Source organism: Glycine soja, chromosome 10, assembly GCF_004193775.1.
Source record: "Glycine soja cultivar W05 chromosome 10, ASM419377v2, whole genome shotgun sequence".
NCBI classification, from domain to species: Eukaryota; Viridiplantae; Streptophyta; class Magnoliopsida; order Fabales; family Fabaceae; genus Glycine; species Glycine soja.
The window spans coordinates 48,586,064-48,605,506 of NC_041011.1; the positions used below are offsets into that span (position 1 = coordinate 48,586,064).

A 19,443-nucleotide genomic window follows, 5' to 3' on the forward strand; every position below is an offset into this window, starting at 1 on the left:
ATTTATTTAAACACGACGTAAAAGTCCCTTCAATTTATTAATTATCCTGATTTTTTTTGGAGTACAGCTGAAACAAAAATTACTCAAATCAATTTAATTCAGAAAATTACGGTAGACAACAGTTCGGTTCTTTCTTTCTTATAGATCAGACCTGTTGTGGTGATCTGTTAGAGACACTATATAAAAATACAATAGCTGCATAGATATCCAATCAATTAAATGCCATAAAGAATGAGAGTTGTTACGATATTCATAAGATCAAGAATTGTACAATTGAGGTTTTCTATTTTTATTTTTTGTAGTGGAATTGTAATAGGTTGTGATCATGAAACATTAATCCTCTATATATTGGTTTTATATTTTAAATATTTAAAATCTTATTAAATATAACAATGAATATTAAATTAATAATCGAAAACTAAAGTTGGGTATATCCTTTTAAATTAAAAAAATTACTGGTTGAGTATTTTTTTTTATAAAAATAGATAGATGTTAAGTTTAAGATGATATTTTAGCAGAATTTAAAGAGAAAAAAAATACAAATTTAATTAATAATTCAATTAGAAAGAATAGTTTTTTTTATGTCATTTAAATTTGTAGAATAATTTGGTTTTTCTTGCAAGTTTACTTGAAAGTCTGGTGGGAGGGGACCAAATTAGACCAACTAAACCTACGTTATTTTTATTGAGTTATAAAAATTAAGAAATGAAACTTGATACTTGATTGAGGTATAAAATGTAGGGCGTCCGAATTCACCAACCACTGATTTTATCATTTAAATGAATAAAAATAAATAGATAAAAAAAGGTTTCTTTTATTTACCATATACAGGCTTTTTTCTCTTATCTTTCTATCTGTATTATGCAATTTTAAAAAAAAAAATACAATTTCTCGTGCTTAATTAAGTTACTAACGTCATTGATTATGTGAAGGCATAAAAAGGTGGGGTTGAATTATGAACAGTCGCCTCAAATAATTACAATATACTACTATACACCGATAGTGAGGTGAGGTCAGTCTCCGCATACTATCACTTTCCCTGCGTCGATATAATAAGACCCCCCATCCCATCCCCCTTTGAAAGAAAACAAGACATTTCATTACCCCAAACAATAATGTTTGTGTTACCTTTGCCAAACCAAAATTAAGGAAAATAATTTGGAACACTCTCGTTGTGAGCTGACCAACCATGTTTCCTTTACAACGCGGCAATGAGCTGGTAATCCATTTTTCTAATGGTCTCTACCCGCAGCACAAAATCTCCCAAGATCTCATTCGGGACGATCAAAATATCGATCAATCTCCCCATGTCGGCTATTCTGATAAAAAATGGCGTACAAGCCGCCCAAAAAAACTATTTTATCATGAGGCTGCAGCTACCAGCCACGCTAATTCTTCTAACCAAGAATATGCTAAAAAGATGGTTCATAGAGAGATTGAAAGGCAAAGGAGGCAAGAAATGGCTACCCTTCATGCCTCTCTTAGATCCCTTCTCCCTCTTCGCTTCATCAAGGTAAACCAATTCATTAATTAATTAATCACCATCTACATGTGTATATATATATATATAATATGTATTTATATATTCATTTTCTTTTTTATTTTTGCTTCTGTTGTGTGTTATAATTAATTAGGGTTATTGGGGTTTCAGGGAAAGCGTTCCATATCTGATCAAATGAACGAGGCAGTGAATTACATAAATCACCTTCAGAAGAATATTAAAGAGTTGAGTGACAAGAGGGATAAGCTGAAGAAGAAACCCTCCATAAATTCCACCCCTGAAGGCCATGAGAATTGCAAGCATGTATCTAGTGGTTTCACTATCCATCAGAATAGTGGTGGAGCTGTGGGGATTGAAATTAGTGGATTCAGTGAGGAAGAGGTTCCACTTTCAAAATTACTTGAACTAGTGTTAGAAGAGAGACTTGAAGTTGTTAGTTGTCTTTCAACCAAAGTCAATGGCAGATTACTCCACAGTTTGCAGTGTGAGGTACGTAGTACTGCAGGGATTCTTGTCTTGCCATTATGTTACACATTTTTTTCTTGTGGAAAAAGTATATGGTATACACTAAAATTTTATATTTTCCCTTCAATTATTGATGAAATGGGTTCACTACATACAGGTTGACAATTCCGACAGTGTAGATCTATCTGAGCTGAGAAGGAAATTTTCCAATGTAATTCCATCACTTAGATGTTCTGAGTAACTTTGTGGACTGGAAATTAACACATAACACATGTATCTGCCCTTTCTAACTAGTTTGTAATTTTGGTTGTGTGAGTTTGCTTGCACCGTATATATTTGGAACCCCTTTGACTCTTTGGTTTGGAACCTTCTGCTTCCATTGTCAGGAAGAGAAGGACAAAACATGTGTAGATAAAATTTGCTTTTTCCTTCCCTTCACAGCTGTCTTTGCTTTTCAAAATTTACACATGATGATGAGCGTTTTGTTTCATTGCTTTGATAACCTCATTTAATCTCTAATTGCATGTCAGATCTAGTACAGAAAATATATTGTCCACTATTATATAAATTTGAAGTTTTTTGTTTTTTTGGGGGGTAATGACCTTTTTCATGTTCAACGTATTTGACACCAAGTAATTAATTGGTATTAAGCCTTCTGATTTTGAGTCTTGCCAGTAACTTCTTTGCCGTTCCTCAATTCTGAATTGTTTTTATGTTGAATTTCCCAGACACAAAAAAATGTATGCAGCTACAATTCTACATAAGGAGATAAAGCCCGTCAACTACCACTAATAATTAAGACTCTAGAACTACCACATTCAGGAATAGAATTATCTCTAAATGCTAAACATTAATTTTATCTTGTATTGAAATTGAACTTTTTAAATAAAAGAATGATAGTATATAAACTATCTCAAAGCTTGTAAGTTTTTAGGTAAAAGCGAGCGTATATGATGATTTTCTATCAAACAAAAACCATATTGGCCAATGAGCTACTACATTATAACTTACAAAACTTATAAAATTTTATTAAAAAAAAACTAAAATTTATAACCTTTTATTCTATTCTCCCTGGTCTACTTTACTTTTATTGATGTGTATTAAGAGTATCTTTTTAACAGACAGGCAAAAAACTAATATCTTTTACCATATATAGAAATGAGTTTTATATATCTCTTTTAACCAAGTTTTTTTTTCTGACATATATGATAGCGAGTAAAACTTTGATCAACTATGCTCAAGGAATTCAATTATTTGCAACTGTATATAAGATTTTGTTTGTGTTCTTCCCAATGCATTTTAACTAGCACTAATCTATCTCCATCCAAAAAGAAAATATATAAAAACAAGCAAAAACGGTTCTGAACATAGTGCATGGCTAGCTTGCCTATACTACTGCGCCCTTGCATGTAATATGTGATGAGTTCAAGCTTCTAGGGTACATTCTGCTTATCGGTAACTAGTAGTTTAAATAGATATATAGAGTAATAATATAGTATCTATAGCGATACCTTGTATTCCCAGAATTGCTTTAGATAATTTTTCTTGAAACAATTTGGCGTAGAGAGAGTTTAGTTACTTTTCATATATATTGCTTTCAGTTTATCACAAAGTGATGAACACCAGCGCAGAATATTTTGATAATTAAGTCAGAAATCATAGCATAGAGATATAACGCTAAGAAGAAGAAAATTATTTAAATAGCGTAACGAATCTGCTTCATGCTTCGCTTAGCTTAATTATATTTCCATCATAGCATCATTGTTAATGCTCTGCAAATATGTGAAGATGTGTAGATGCCTCTTATTAGCCACTTCCCCCTTTCCATTAGTTTATCATCAGAAGGACCTTGTTGATATTCTTTAAGTGATTATTTCTGCAGTAGAATCTGAATATTTGGTTCTATATACATTACTTTTGTTTCATTTCTTTGTTCATTCTTTTAGCAGAATGTGTTGTATGTGCTTCTTATATATGGCAGTATAAAGCATATGATTTTTTTATTGTGTTAGGAAACTCCCAAGTTAGGAGTTTCATGTTCGAACTAAACGATGAAAATAAATATTTTCAAACTCGTTAGTTTGATATGGTTTTCCCACGTTGATTTTAAGTTAGATTAGACTACTTTAATTTGTAACTGATTGAGTGGTTGAATTAGTTAATTTTACATTCTACGACTAATTTTCATTCAGAAAATAAGAGAAAGAAACCCGAACTTCAAATCATTTAATATCTAATTGATATAAATATTGCAAATTTAAAGCTAAAAATGTCAAGTTTTATAATTTAATCTACTAAGTGGATCTAAGTTCGATAGGATAAACATGATACGTCTTGTAAAAAAATTTATATATATTTGTCTATGATTGTTATCGATAAAAAAAAATTGTATAATTAACTTTGACAGGCTCAAAATCATTTAATTCAATGACGCTGACATCCTATTCACAGCGTGTTTGGGTGGGCACTTACAAGCGCTTGACCGAAAACCTTCTAAACAGAAGCTGCAAATATTCATGGGTATCTTCTACCTGCATGCGACGGGATTCTGAGTGAAAGAATACATGTGTGTGTCAGTGAGAATGTGAGATGAAATGAAGCAGGAAACAAGAATGGAAGAATATAAGAATTATCCATTTTTTGTTTAGCTTATAAGCGTTCCAGAAAGTTAAGTGTGCAGTACTTATGGAATAAAGTGACAAGAATTCTATCTTCGGCTTCAACGACTTATGGAATTAATACGTGTTAATTACAAACTTGAGTTTCGTATGTGTATAGATTAATTCGATAACAATGCAGCCGAAGTTATCTAATGATATGGTTATATATATAAAACCTGAAAAGTGAGTTTATATAAAGGCGTAAAAACATTTAATTAAACACAGCATGTACCGTATCACGTCATATAATTAATCATATTGCAATAATAATAGAAGTAAAATATTCGCACAAATATTAAAAAATAATAAAAGTAAGGCAAAAGCATTACCCATTTGGCATGAGTTTTATAAAAGCAACATTATATTAGTGGCTTAATTCCTAAGTCAACTATATATCTAAGGAGTGCTTATTTTATGTTCCTGCCGATCGACGTACGTTGGGGCAGGGATCAAATCAATTTTGCCTTGATGATACGTCGTTAGACTGCAACCAATTAGCTAGCTAGTGACCAACAATGCTACTTTAATTAATTTGTCGTCGATCGTTAACTCGTTATACGTACCGTGCCAATGAAAACATTGGTGTTTTGCATTGCCGGTAGGATACTAGGATAAGTCTTCAATGCTGTTGACAAGACCAAATAAATTTGACTATGTTAAAGTTGATAGAGATTTAATTGAAATATGCTTATGTATGTAAATGTAATTATGGATTTTCATATGATTAAACTGGTTTTTCTAGTGTGTGTGCAACATTGCGCACAATAAAGTAATTAATTATTTAATTTTATTCAATTTAGATTAAGATTTATATTTTTTTATTTGTAAAAATTAAACATGATACTAGAGAGAGTTTATAACACTCACAAACTATCGAGTTAAATTTTCTTGGTGATTAAGACTTGTATTTGTAATGTTTCAAAAAATATAATGATTATTTTTTATTTAAATTAATTGAATCACTTTCAACCAAAATAATAAGTCTCTCTGTCTCATTTATTAAATAGATTAATTTCTTATAATATTATCTCTCTCTTATAATATGTACAAACATTATAAGCTTGCTCTTCTAAAGGGAATAGAGTTCGAAGTGATCTATGAAATTGAGTAAATATCTGACCTTACACACACACAAAAGTAGATATATTATTACTATTACTGAAAAAAAAAATAGAAATGAGTAAAATACATGATAGAATTGTAACTGTTGTCACAATGGCTCTCTTCTGTTTGTAGCATCTTTGACGTTTTGGGTTCAAGTGAATCCACTCTACAACACAAATCTATTGGAACATAGTAACCCAGACGGACCTGGGTTTGTTGGCTTTACACAATAAATAGTGTTGGGCTTATGGGCTCTATGAATGTGGGCTACAGAGGACTAATCTCCACCGGGATTGCTATTCTCACCCATCAATTGCTATTTTAACATTCCACCTGTTTAGAAAAATTTCCATTGTCATCATTAATTTAAATTTAAATTAAAAATAATTTAAATAAAAATTAATTATATTACTATTAAAAAATTATTATGTGTCACCATTAAGATAATTTGTATCATAATTCAAAAATAATTAAAAAGGTAACATATTATTAATTATAAAAAAAATAAATTATATCTACAATTAATTTAATTTTTTGTAAAAAAATAATAAAATGAAAACATATTTCCATTATGAAAGAGGTGTACAAAAAAAACACAAAAAAAAAATATATGTTTGTGCATAAAATATACAACGGAAGCATATTTTTGTTGTATATTTTTTTCACACTCTCTTACAAAATGAAAATATATTTCTGTTAAAAGGATATTCTTAAATAAATAAAAAAATGGAACACGTGAGAGGTGAAAATACCCAAAACGGGCTTATTCTCAAATTGGCTTGGATTTCGTGAATCTAATCCTTTTGCTGCTACTGTGGTCTGTGGACTAGCCGTTCCAAGTGATATATGGTGGCTATGAAATAACATCGCCAGTGGAACACTATAAAGTGTTAATCCCACCATACTAAGGAAACTTGATACTGTAATACGTCATGCAACCCCTATCCATTGTCATCATGTGCGCCTTCCATTTGAACAATCGGACAATGGAAATTGTCTGTGAACCATGGTATTGCCCATTACGAATCAGAATCCATATATATACAACCTTGTCGATAGGTAGAATAGACAAATTATTTTATGCATGAAAATTATCAAGAAAGCAGATTCGATCCCGAATTGATTCGTTCCACTTATTGTCTTATTAGTTAAGGAGATTTCTATCAGAAAAACAAGTTGCTTAATATCAGATTGCATATGTAGTTTGGTTTTCATCAGCTATTCACCGTGTTTGCTCCATTTTCCATACCCAACTGGGTCTTCAGAGTATTATAACGTCCAAAAGTAGTCATAAGTATCACCGTGTTGCATTTTCTTGTAGCACAGCACAATACTACCAAATAATCATCTCAAGCTTAGTCTGCTAAAGAGTAAAGACCTAGGAACTATTAAGTCAAACAGCAGCTTAAAACAGGTAAGGAACCCTGCTGCAGCATTGATTAAGGGAACATGGGTCGGTTGGGATTGGATTTGACATGAAATAACACATTAACACCCTCTTATGTAAAGCACAAACTTGTACCTCATTTAAGTATTATGAGCACATAATCAAATCGGATTGTGCTTCTATGCCTGTGCAAATCAAAATTCCAATTTCCAATATATGAATTACTTCTAGTAGGCATTACTATTCCAAAAGTAATGTGAACTAGTACAAAAGATGGCCCTCCACAAAACTAAAGCACGGACCATGATTTGCAATGCAAGCCTAAAAGTCAGAGGGAAAGAAAAATGGGTCAATCAATTTCCACCATCTAGAAGTCCACAACGTAAAATGATCAAAACCATGAAAAAGTGAAAAAAATAAAATAAAAAAGAACCAAAAAGTGGAACAGTAATGGGGAAAGCATCGAATGGCAAGAAGACAACTTTTCTGACAGTGACTGTTAATGAAAAAAAGTAAGCAGGTGTATGAAACTTGGAAATCATGGGCCTACTTTCGGAGGCTGGAACGGGAACTTGGCCTGTTGCTGCTGCAGTGAGTACTGCGGAGGCTCCATCTCCCCACTGAGCATTCCCACAACCTCCTTCATGGAAGGACGACGAGCAGGTGACTTTAGCAAACACATCAACGCAACCGTCACGCACAGACTAGCCTGCTCTTTATCCAACCCTTCAACGCTCTCATCCACCACTTCCAGAAGCTTCCCTCTCCGCTCGCATTGCCTCGCCCAAGACACCAGATTCGCACGCTTATACTCCCATATCGCCGAACCGCTCACCTGAAGCGGTCTCCTCCCTGATACAATAACCAGCAACAATACCCCCAAGCTGTACACGTCACACTTCTCTGACGCATCCCCATTGTAACCATACTCGGGTGCAACGTAGAAAACCGTTCCCCTCATACTCGGAGTGCTACTCACACCCCCACTCTTTGCTACTATCTCTCCACTCCCCGTCGCTGAATCATAACTATTCCACCCAATTCCACGTAGCTCCCCGCTGAACCATGAATCTACACTGCCACCACTTTTCCTACTCCGGTTCTTCTCCCTCTTGTAACCATGTGCATCACCGTACACATCATCTACCTCCACATTATTATCATCATCATCATCATCATCATTACCCTTTCTCTTCTTCTTCTTCTTCTTCTTCTTCTTCTTCTTTTTCTTCCTTGAAAGCTCCTCCGAATACTCCTCCTTCCACCATTCCCTCGCTTGCCTTCTCTTTTCCTTCTTCAAAACTCCACTATCGTCCATGGATTCCCACCATTCCAATTTCTTCCTACTACTTTTCTTCTTCTCCACAATTCCGCTACTCGATGCTGCAGCAACAGCATAACCATTCTTCTTCACCTCGTTCGGCCTTTCTTTTTTCACCTCCTTCCCAATCCAATCCTTCACATAATCCGAGGCAGTGTTCTGTCTACCAGCATCATCAAATGACTGTTCAGTGTTGACGCTCTGAGTTTCTAATTCGGACCCGGCGTCGCTCTCTGACTCTTCCTTTTTCTTTTCCTCGCGTTTTAGTTTGAATTCTTCTATCTCCGATTTTAAGCGCGCGAGGCCAAAGTCAGCGAGTTTTGCGGAGAAGGAATTGTCGAGAAGAATATTGCTAGGTTTGATGTCGCCGTGGATTATGGGGGGGTCGAGGGAGTGGAGGTAGAGGATTCCTTTTGCGACGTCGAGGATTATGGAGAAGCGGTTTTTCCAGAGCGTGAGGTGAGGGGTTTTGCGTCGCAAGAGAGCGTCGTGGAGGTTGCCGTTGTGCATGAGGTGATAGACGAGGAGGAAACGGCGTCGTTTGGGGTCGGAGGAGAATCCGATTGCGGGGACCACTAAAGGGGACCGGAGTCTGGATGCGAACAAGAGCTCGTTGTGGAACTCGCGCTCGCCCTGGAGGGAAGCGGAGTCCATGAGCTTGACGGCCACGGGCTCGCCGGCGAGGGTGCCGGAGAAGACGGGGCCGAAGCCGCCGTGGCCGAGGCGAGTCGAGAACGAGTTGGTGGCGCGGCGGAGGACGGGGTAGGAGAACGGATGAGGAGGGTTAGAGTCGGAGTCGGAGGAGGGGGTGGTGCGTTTACGCTTGCGGAAGCAGAGGAGAAGTAAAAAGAAAACAGAGCAAACGGAGGCGGTGGAAGCAACGAGAGTGGTTGAGACGCGGTGGTTGTGGTGGTTGGGAGGCGGTGCTAACGTTGACAATTGTCGTGATGGCATGGCGAGAGAAATTGTTAATTGTGGGTAATGGGTGGAAACTGGGAATGAAGGAATGAACGAAAATATGAGAAAGAAAAAGCAGAGTATGAAACAGGGGATGAAGTTGAATGTGATTTTGGGTTGGGGTCTGTAGTTGGGAGCAGAGACCGTTTCTTACTTTGTTGGGGTTCTTTTGATTGGGATTGGGACGTGACACGCGACAAACTAGTCTTATTTTTCCTTTCTTACTTTCCTTCTCCCCTCTCTTCTAATAGGACACTAGGATCATTATGTGCAGACAATTATCCCCTTCGTGCAAACACTACTTTGGAATATCTATATTCTTGTCAGATTAGATTATTTTTCGTAAGGTAAACATACACCCTCATTCCTTGTTCAGAGATCTAACGACAACTCTATTAACCTTTTAAGTGTGGATTAAAGTTTGCAAATTCTAATTTGAATAAGTTTCATTTTGTAAAATTGAGTTTGTAAAAGAAGCTCAGTTTTTATGTAAAAAATGCTTTTTATGGATAACTTGTGTTAGCCCCAAGATAAAAATTAAAAATTAAAAAAAAATCTCAATTGGTGAAATATAATTTCATATGTGATCAGTCATATGTTTAAGTTCTCACTCATCACTTTAGGATAATATGAACATTTTAAGTGTATTTTGAAGTCCAAAATTTTCTCTATCTTAAACTAGGATATTATTAGCACAAATAATTTGATACTTGATTTTTTCATAATAGACTGAGTTTGATTCACAATTTAATAATGAAGTTGTGGCTAGACGTACTATATATATATATATATATATATATATATATATATATATATATATATATATAAGTAGAGAGAGAGGGAGAGAGAGAAAGAGTATTAATTATGAATATTGCAAATTGAATTTCATGGTAAAATTGAGATAGAAATCAAAACATGTTTGATTCCAAATTGAATGTCACCTTATAAATTATTGAGAAGTAAAAGTTACAACTTACAAATAATTATATATACTTTGAATGTTTATATGAGCAGTTTACATGCGTCATAAACATTTTCCCAAGCTCCCACTAAATTTACAATTGGATTCAATTGAAAACCAAATATGAAACTTTTTCAATTTTACAGTTCGAACATTTAGGAGTTTAACCATGCCCTAATTTTGTGATTTTCTTTTAATTCAACTCACTCATAACTCTGCTTAATTATTGATTCACGATTGTAGATACACGTCTATTTTAAACAAAAGGAAAAGCTTTTATTTTTTGTAAAACTTGAAACCAGATCACATGTAATAAAATGAAAATGAATTTTTGGTTTTGCAGAAATGGATAAGATACACGTTATCCATCCTTTGGGATGTGTTTGTTACCTGCATAATAACTACAACGTAAGCACCCCACCTGTTAATCACTTCCCTCATTACCTGTAAACGCGGCCCCTTTTGAGTTTTTATGATTCATGCTTACCATATGAACATTATGACTAGTAAATGATTGCCAGTATTTCATAATACCTGCTTTGTGTAGTCATAAAGTTGTGTTCCCTCCTTTCTTTCGTTACAAGGAAAAGGCAACGGAAAATCACTAATTATTACACCTCCTTGGTCGTATCAATTTTTAGGACATAGACAATTACTAATTATAAGGTAACTTTTTCATAGGTTTTTTTTATTTTAAGGATACCCTCACTTGAAAATAAAGATTAATCTCTTATGATATCCAGATTTATTTAAAATATTAATATTTTTTAAAATATTTTTCTATACATATAAATTAGTGATTGAACTCATCATCACATATTTAAAAAAAAATATCTATCAATCTTATTATATTTTTTAGGTTTGATCAATTGGAGCAACACCCTTAACAAAAATATCTTTTTGATGACTATTTATAATGTGTGTAAGGTTATCAAGCTCGAGAATTTACGTAAACTCATGAAAGTTTCATAGACTCATAGAAGTCTACTTTATATAAAAATAATAACAAAATATCTATAAATAACATACTAATTAAACATTTCAACAATATAATACAGTAAAACAGTAAATCATAAAATTCAGAATATTTAAATAACTAAGTCTAGTAATAATATATCATTACTTGACAATAACTAGTAGAGGTGATTATAGTAGTGGTAGATCATTCACATTAAGTGTTTGATGTTATTAGAGAACAGAGATTTGATATTATTAAAGGTGAAAATTTTGTATTTGAGAATAACACGATAAATGAAAGTATGTTGAATACTAAATAGATAAAAAAACAATAAAAAATGACTTACATTTTGGTCTAATTTTTTTAACATACTAACTCATTGACTCGGTAATAAACTCGAGAGTCTACCAGGATTTCCTAAAAAAAGAATTTATTCAAAATTCAACTCGCAAAAGACAAGTAGACTTGTAAACTCGTAAAATTTAACGAGTTAACTCGAGATTTTAATAAACATAAACATGTGTGCTTACCATAGTATACTAATATTTTTTTAAAAAAGTTAAGGTTATACTCTTCTCTTCTAGTTTCTATTCCTCTTCAAACTTTGACACAGGTTCCCTGGATTGGTGTTGTGAAAACTTGTGTTCACCTATCATGATCATGAGGTCTCTGGTTTGCTTTTGATTGATCCACTTTGTAGTTTTGTAATTGTGAATTTGTCATATGAGATATTGACACGTTGGCCTGTATTTTCCTTTTTTAATTTTGGTCAACTTATGCTCGATATTAAAATATATATAGCTCAATGTGTCGCATCCCTTGAGTTTGTCAGTTTGGTAGTGGATTGCAAAATAAAATTGGTAAATAAGTTTGTCCTAATTTGTCTGAAGAATATTTTTTTAAGGAATTGTTACGACAATTCTCCTGAATCGACCGCTGACTAGCTAGTTACCTCGTAATTTTGTAGGGTGAGTTTTTCGTGTAATTGTAAAGGTCATTCGGTTCCATGTATGGGAGCTTAGACTGCATATATAAAGCAGACACTAAATATATATGTCAAACTTTCTAATTTAGAAACATTATTTAATTAACCAAATTCACAATGGAGATTCGTGTGGTTTTAGTCAAAGAATGATCATTTGGAAAATTCTATTCTCAAAAGGATAATCTTTTGTTCAGATTTCCGGCATATAGCCAACACACGTGCTCATTCTTAATATAACAACCAAATATTTTTAAATTAGCACACTTTTTTGATTTCGTCTATCATCTTAAATTGAAAATTGTATGTTGCTTGCAACTTATTTTGTAAAATCGTTTTTTTAAAAATAAAATAATATATAATAATTCTATATTCAAAATCAAAATATGAATTAAACTTGTGTGCTTTTGAACCTTACAAGTAGATAGATTTTTTTTGCTTTTGAAATAAAGGCTTGCATTTTAGGAAATAAAGTACACTTATAATTATCGATTGAAAAACTGAAATTATAATTTATTTATTTTATTAAATATATACATATATTTTCTCATAAGCTCGAAGTTATAAATATACGGGTGCACCGTGCACGGATGCGTTGGATATATAATGTTGTAAAGGTTTTGGAAGGTAACGGTGTATATTGTGAAACTGTATAGATGTACTACTTTTGTGTTTGAGGTTGGGTATATCTTATGCCCAACTTTAAGTTTTTGAATAAAATAAAATGTTGTTTATCAAAACAAATAAAAAAGGGATGCGTTTAGGGCGTGGTTGGTCTAATAGAAGATGCACTAATGTGCATACGATAAAAGAGGTGGGAAGTGGGAACTTCTTAGTTCTTACTTGCACTGAGACGTGACCCAGTCTTTGTCGTCCAAACACCAAAACAAAGTGTTTATCAACAAGCTAGTGATACACATTGTAGATAAAGAAACAATAATCTTCTACAATATAATCATTTCCTTATTCTGAAGACGAAAATGTTGAATAATTGTAGACCCACGTGTGCTTGTATGAATGTGGCCCATATATAATGGTTCTTTTGACTTCAGAATTGCTTGATTATATTAATTAATGCAATTTCTAAAATCTGTACCTTCTAGATTGAATATAATACCTCTTTTTGTTGACTTTTTGTTTTTTAACAACGAATGTAGGAAGAGAGAATAGGCCAACCTCTTACTTTCTTAATGTTTTTTGGGTTGGAAATAAGCCTGTTCCTTTTAGTTTAATGTACATGGCATGTATAACGACGTACAAGTTTCAAGGATTCAATCTTGCAAGTAACCATTATTATCTCCTAAATTGCCGACTTTGTACATGACAAAATAAGTAAATATGTTTTAAAGGGTTTTATATACCCACTCTTCTCTTAATTTTATGTATTACCCAGCTTTTTCTTTTTTTATACCATTGATAAAAAATTCCTTTTTTATATGCACATATACAATGATATCAATGCCCATGTACATTCCTCGTATCAAAAGTCTAAAATATTTTTTAAATGTCAAAAGTCTTGGATTAAAAAATATATTAAATATTTTCTAAAATTTAATATATCAAAGGTTTCTACAATTTAATATACTAGTTATTTTATTTTATAATTAATTTTTCAGGACATTGATTAAAAAATATTCTTTAAGGCATAATAGTAGGAAATTCAAAATAGTATGCATGAAATCTTAAGTTTAACTCTATCTAGAGAAATATTGTTTAATTTTATTGAGTTAGTCCGTGTTATTTGTAAATATTGTTTAGTTTAAATATATTTTTAATCCTTGTAATTTTTATTTTTTTGTTTTTCATTCTTGTAAAATTATTTTTTTTGTTTCTAGTCCTTATAATGCATTATATAATGTTTTTTATTGTTCACAATGTTATTTAAAATGATTTAAGAATTAAAAATAAAACAAACATAATTTATAATGACTAAAACCAAAAAAATAATTGTGTAAGGATAAAAATTAAAAAAAAAACATTAAATTATAAGGATTAAAATAATATTTAAACCATATTGGTTTTAGATTTAGTACAGGTTATTAGACTGAAATTGTTTTACCTTTGCACGTGTTTCTTTTTCTTTTGTTGATCTCTAATTAGTAATTACTAATGAGCAATGATCTAGCTCAGGTTAGACTGAAATTGTAATTTACACACTCCAGTCTGTTTTTTCCATGCTTTATTGATTTTTGGACAAACAGCCATACGAACTTTGTCATTGGCCATTTTAATGCATAGGGTACTTGCATCAGCCAAGTCACGTCGGTTGCAAACCATGGTGGATAATTAATGTAACACAACCCAGTTTCATTTTTCAGCTCTAAGTACCCTCCTCCATACCTCAATTGACTGACATAATGCTTCACACATTGAAATTTTTACCTTGGCATATGAGATAGTTCATAGTTGTGAACTTGTGCTATAGCATTTTGGGCCTCCGGTTGCCTGCCTGCTTTGAGAATAGGGACGAATTCGCTTAAAGAATAGGCCCAACAAAGATTGCAATGTCATGTCCATAGGGCAAAATTCCCATGTTGATTAGAGAAATTATTTTTATACAATAATATTATACTCTACAAAAGTTTGTAGACTGAAATAAGAAAAAAAAAATGAATTCGTATCCTCCCCAGCTAAATTATTTCAGACCTTGGTTGATTTAATGCGCAACAATCAAGGCGGAGAGGAAATAAAATACACATTCTTGATTTCCGTTGCAGAGAAAAACTTGCTTCGGGGCAAGAAAGGATTCATATTGGAAAAAAAAAAATGAAATAAGATAAATGATATAATAAGTGTTATTTTTTTGCTGAGTGGTCGTTATAAAAAAATGTTATAAACATGTTATATAAACAACCGAACTCGAGTATGGTCTAATGGCTTGCTTACCGTGCTAGATGGTCTAAAGATTTCATAATTCCTACGTAGTCAATAAGTTATATAAATATTATAATTCAATTGATATTAAATATCTTTAGATAAACGGTTTATTCAATAAATTTCAAATTTTATCCTAAAAATGATAGAAACAAGTTAAAAAAGAATCTAGAAAAGTCAGAGAACATTTTTATAAGTTTAAACTTCCTTCTTTTGAACGCCCCGTATATTTGTTTTTTGTTTCTTCCCTTCTACATATCTTATCTTTCTTGGTTCATCTGAAATGAAATTAATTTAACTCTACTTTTTGTAGTTCGCACGATAGTAGTTGGGTTCTAGTTTCAAGAATAAAATAGGTGTTAAATACTTAAATTTCTCATGACTGTCACTACTATTATTCATAAACAGTGCTCCTACTTTCCTGAAAAGTGTTTTATAGGACCATTGCATGCATATGAACTCTATTGTTTTTTCTTCCAAAGTTCCAATGCATATGAACTCTTTTGAGTCATAATGCATAATATCAAAAACTTTACTGGATACTCTTAATTTGGACCACAAATTGTTGATAGATCCTGCTATTCTGTTGATGCTCACATGCAAGGAGTACCTTCTGTCTTACTCAAAATGAATTCACCAGCAAAAAATGTGAAAATATAAATAATGCGAAAGCTGCAAATTAAATGTGCAGCTCTTTGTTAATTGAATGCTTCTCATTCCTTTCATGTTATTAATTATATAGTTTTTTGTCAAACGAGACTATCAAGAGTAATGGCTGAGTAAATGAGTTATCTCCTTACTTCTCGAGTAGAACAATTAATTATTGTAACAATTTAATAAGTGTATGTGCTGATGACACCGTAACTCATATGGTGTCCAACACATGATTCTATGATCTGAAAAATTAATTTTATCAGCATAAACAAAATATAGGACTTGTATACGTATGATCTTCCCAATGTTAAATTCCTTCAGCAAGTGAGTACTTCTGCATTATGCTATTGCTATATATGAATAGCACCAGCTTCGCTTATAATATATTCTTCTAGCTATCTTTTATTGATGAAAAAAAAAAAGTGTAAGGTGAATGTTAGCGTAGTTAGTAATAGATAATATTGATGAAACAGAAAATGATCTCATCATTCTCATGTAACTACAATATTTAATACAAAATCCATTTTGTTGATCCTTAATTTTAAGCAGTCTGCAACTTGAATCTGCACATGAATTGCATAAATGGGGCAAATTATGCTAATTCAGTTCTAAGATGCAACAAGAAGCATGCAAGATCGTTATTGAAAGCAGATAATATCCAGCATTTTTCCTGTAATAAAAATGCGTACACTTCATAGTACAGAAAATTTTGCTTATTGCAAAAAAAAAAAAAAAGAAAAAAAAAAAAGAAATACTGCTTAAGTTATACGTAGTCCCAAGTGAAGTTTTCATATTGGTGGCAGATACGTTATAACAATTGCACTCCTCACCTTCTGCACACCATCCTTCCACACCAGACCTCCAAATTCAGGTTCTGTTTGGCGAGATTGTGTTGTGAAGGTAACTTTGTAAGATAATTTCTGGTATTTTCTGGTAAAACTCAAGGTGTCTGGCTCAACCTTAACGGAAGCGCCTTTAAAAGATGAAACCACAACATGGTACTTGGAAACTGGAAGGCCAACATTGGTGGCAGTTCTGTGAACTGTCAAAACAGAAGTGGAATTTTTCAGTGGAAAAACTACAGATATGGCTGGATAGTTCAAGTCCCCTGGACTTGAAAGAGAGTGCCTGCAAGTTCTGTTTGAATACTTAGCAAAAACTCCAAGCTCAGATGTAGTCAGCTTCAGTGAGCACAGGAATTCAATGTAGTCCTGTGGCTGAATATCATAGACCAAACCTGGATCAAGAGCTCTTCTAGGGTTGATGTGTCCAGCACCATGATCATAAGGAGTTGAGGCTTCAGCATTTGAGGCATCTCTGAGAGGCTTGATGGTATTGTCATGAACATAAGCAGTGGTCATCAAAGCTGATTTTATGGCTGCAGGACTCCAATCTGGATGCCTAGCCTTGAGCAAAGCAGCAATGCCACTCACATGAGGACATGACATTGAAGTTCCTGAGAGTATGTTGAACTTCACCCTTCTGTGATCTGTTGGCAAACTTGATGGACCAATTGCCTCACTCCAAGCAGCAAGAATGTTCACACCAGGAGCCACCACATCAGGCTTCAGAATCTCAAGGGTGAGAAAATTAGGCCCTCTTGACGAAAATGCTGCCACTACAGGAGATGGTCTAACTCCCAACCTTGTGGCACGAAAACCTAGAGTTGCAGTAGCTTTTTTTTTACTTGTTAACACATAGTGTTTGAGCTCTTTTCCTTCTTTCTCTCCAATTGCAACTGCTGGAAGGAGGTGACAATCAGCAACCAGCTCCTCTCCATTGGCTGCAGTGTTTATGAGAATCATTCCCACCCCTCCTGCATTTTTCACCACTTGACCCTTCTGCACTCTTGGACTTATGCCTCTGTCACAAATAACAATCTTGCCTGAAACCATTCTACGATCCAATGTACCTTCCAAGCACAGAGATTTTGGATCAGGGATGCTTGAGTTAGTATCTCCCATGTATACTAAAGGGTATTGTTTCTTAACTGAGAGCATGCTTCTCCCTTTGTAGAGTGAGGTTCCGGTTATCTTTCTTCCATTTCCAAGACTAACATCTGCAGGAAAATCTCTATCCATTGTGCTTGCTCCAACTGTGGTGATCCAAGGTGACACATTTGTGAGGCTCACAGGGTCAGGTCCTGCATTTCCAGCAGAGCATGAAACAAAAACACCTTTCTCCATTGCTCCAAATGAGGCTACAGATAAACTATCACGGTAGTAAGAGGAGACTCCACCACCCAAAGAGATGGATAGGACATCAACTCCATCATCCACAGCTCTGTCAACAGCTGATAGAATATCTGAGCTGAAGCATCCACCAGTCCAACATACTTTGTATGCTGCAATTCTTGCTCCTGGTGCCATTCCTCTTGCTGTGCCATAAGCATAACCTAGAAGATTAGCACCATGCACTGGAGAGCCGGCAACTGTAGCTGCAGTGTGAGTGCCATGACCATCTTGGTCTCTTGGTGATTTGTATTCTGCTTGCTCATCAATTTTACCAGTTGCTGCTTCATATCCATGGTAGAACATTCTTGCCCCCACAATCTTGTTGTTGCAGTGATGTTTTCTGAAGCCTCTACCAGTCTCACATGCACCTTTCCAGTGAGAAGGTACTGGTCTCATGCCAGTGTCATTGAAGCTCTCACTCTCAGGCCAAACCCCAGTGTCTAGCACTCCCACTATGACATCATGGTTGGCTAGCTTTTCTGACCACACGTTGTTGGTGCTTTGTGTTGGTTCAAGTCCAAGGAAAGTTGGACTTCTTGTGGTGTGTAGTTGGTACTTAGTATCAGGGAATATGGCCACAACACCTTCTTCTGCCTCTAGCTTCTCAGCTTCTTCTTGGCTCAACTTGGCAGCCACTCCATGGAAAGCAGTTTGGTAAGTGTAAATGATTCTCTCTTCCTTGTCCATCTCAGCTTCTACTGATTTGGACAAAATTGATTTCACTTTTGATGAATACCAATCGAGGTGATTGGAGAAGGTGTCGGGCTTTGCTGACTTATCCATTTGAATGATGTAAGTCTTCTTGACAAATTCAGCATTAGCAGAAAAGAGTGTACTCAAGAGGAGATAGCTAGCTAGAATGAGAACCATCTTTTCCATTGGAGTGATTGGACTCATGAACATTTTTACGTGCTAGGAAGAAGAAAACTATGGTTTTTTAGTCATTGAGTTTTCTAAGGGAGAAAGATGGGTGGAGAGAATTTAATAGGGGTTCATGCTTTATTATTGTATTGTGATTTGTATGTTCGGGTGCCTTAGATATTTAAGAGTACTCTGCCACCATTGCAAGGGTAATAAAAGTGCCTGGTTGTTTTGTGGAAGCCAAGTTGAATGAAGAGTTATAAGAGCTACCTTGTGGTTGGTGCTAGAAGTTAATGTGGTTATGGTCCTCCGACTCTAAGTAATATTTTTTTTTTAATGGTTTGTGCTATTTCGCAATTTTTGCATCACACATACCAACAAGTAGCATCATGTGATCTCACAATTTCTTTTTATCTTCCAAACAACATTTCCATTATCGAACATAAACAAATGTAACGCCTAATGTGATTTCGTAATGAGTTTTATTTTGCACTTACCTTTAAGCTAGTTTGAATATACTCATT

At 34.1% G+C, this 19,443-nt stretch overlaps 3 protein-coding genes across 6 annotated transcripts; 1 reads left to right on the forward strand and 2 right to left on the reverse strand.

The window, feature by feature from the left end:
• The first annotated feature begins 1,060 nt into the window (after positions 1–1,060).
• Positions 1,061–4,689, forward strand: LOC114370452 (transcription factor bHLH118-like). 4 transcript variants are annotated; one of them, XM_028327807.1, is made up of 4 exons: positions 1,061–1,513; positions 1,652–1,990; positions 2,124–2,177; positions 4,418–4,689. In XM_028327807.1, the coding sequence occupies exons 1-4, from the start codon at positions 1,190–1,192 to the stop codon at positions 4,520–4,522; spliced, it is 822 nt and encodes a 273-aa protein (XP_028183608.1). In that variant the 5' UTR covers positions 1,061–1,189; the 3' UTR covers positions 4,523–4,689. The 4 variants fall into 4 exon arrangements, with proteins under 4 accessions (XP_028183608.1, XP_028183610.1, XP_028183611.1 ...); XM_028327809.1 differs by having other exon boundaries at positions 4,374–4,508; XM_028327810.1 differs by lacking the exon at positions 2,124–2,177 and having other exon boundaries at positions 4,374–4,474.
• A 2,616-nt stretch (positions 4,690–7,305) lies between these two features.
• On the reverse strand, positions 7,306–9,661 carry LOC114370229 (receptor-like serine/threonine-protein kinase At4g25390). The gene has a single exon (XM_028327525.1). The coding sequence runs from the start codon at positions 9,390–9,392 to the stop codon at positions 7,656–7,658; it is 1,737 nt and encodes a 578-aa protein (XP_028183326.1). The 5' UTR covers positions 9,393–9,661; the 3' UTR covers positions 7,306–7,655.
• Positions 9,662–16,336: 6,675 nt separating this feature from the next.
• Positions 16,337–19,226, reverse strand: LOC114372294 (subtilisin-like protease SBT1.3). Its single transcript, XM_028329780.1, has one exon. It carries the CDS (start codon positions 18,959–18,961, stop codon positions 16,613–16,615), a length of 2,349 nt encoding a protein of 782 aa, XP_028185581.1. The 5' UTR covers positions 18,962–19,226; the 3' UTR covers positions 16,337–16,612.
• Between the last annotated feature and the right edge of the window lie 217 nt (positions 19,227–19,443).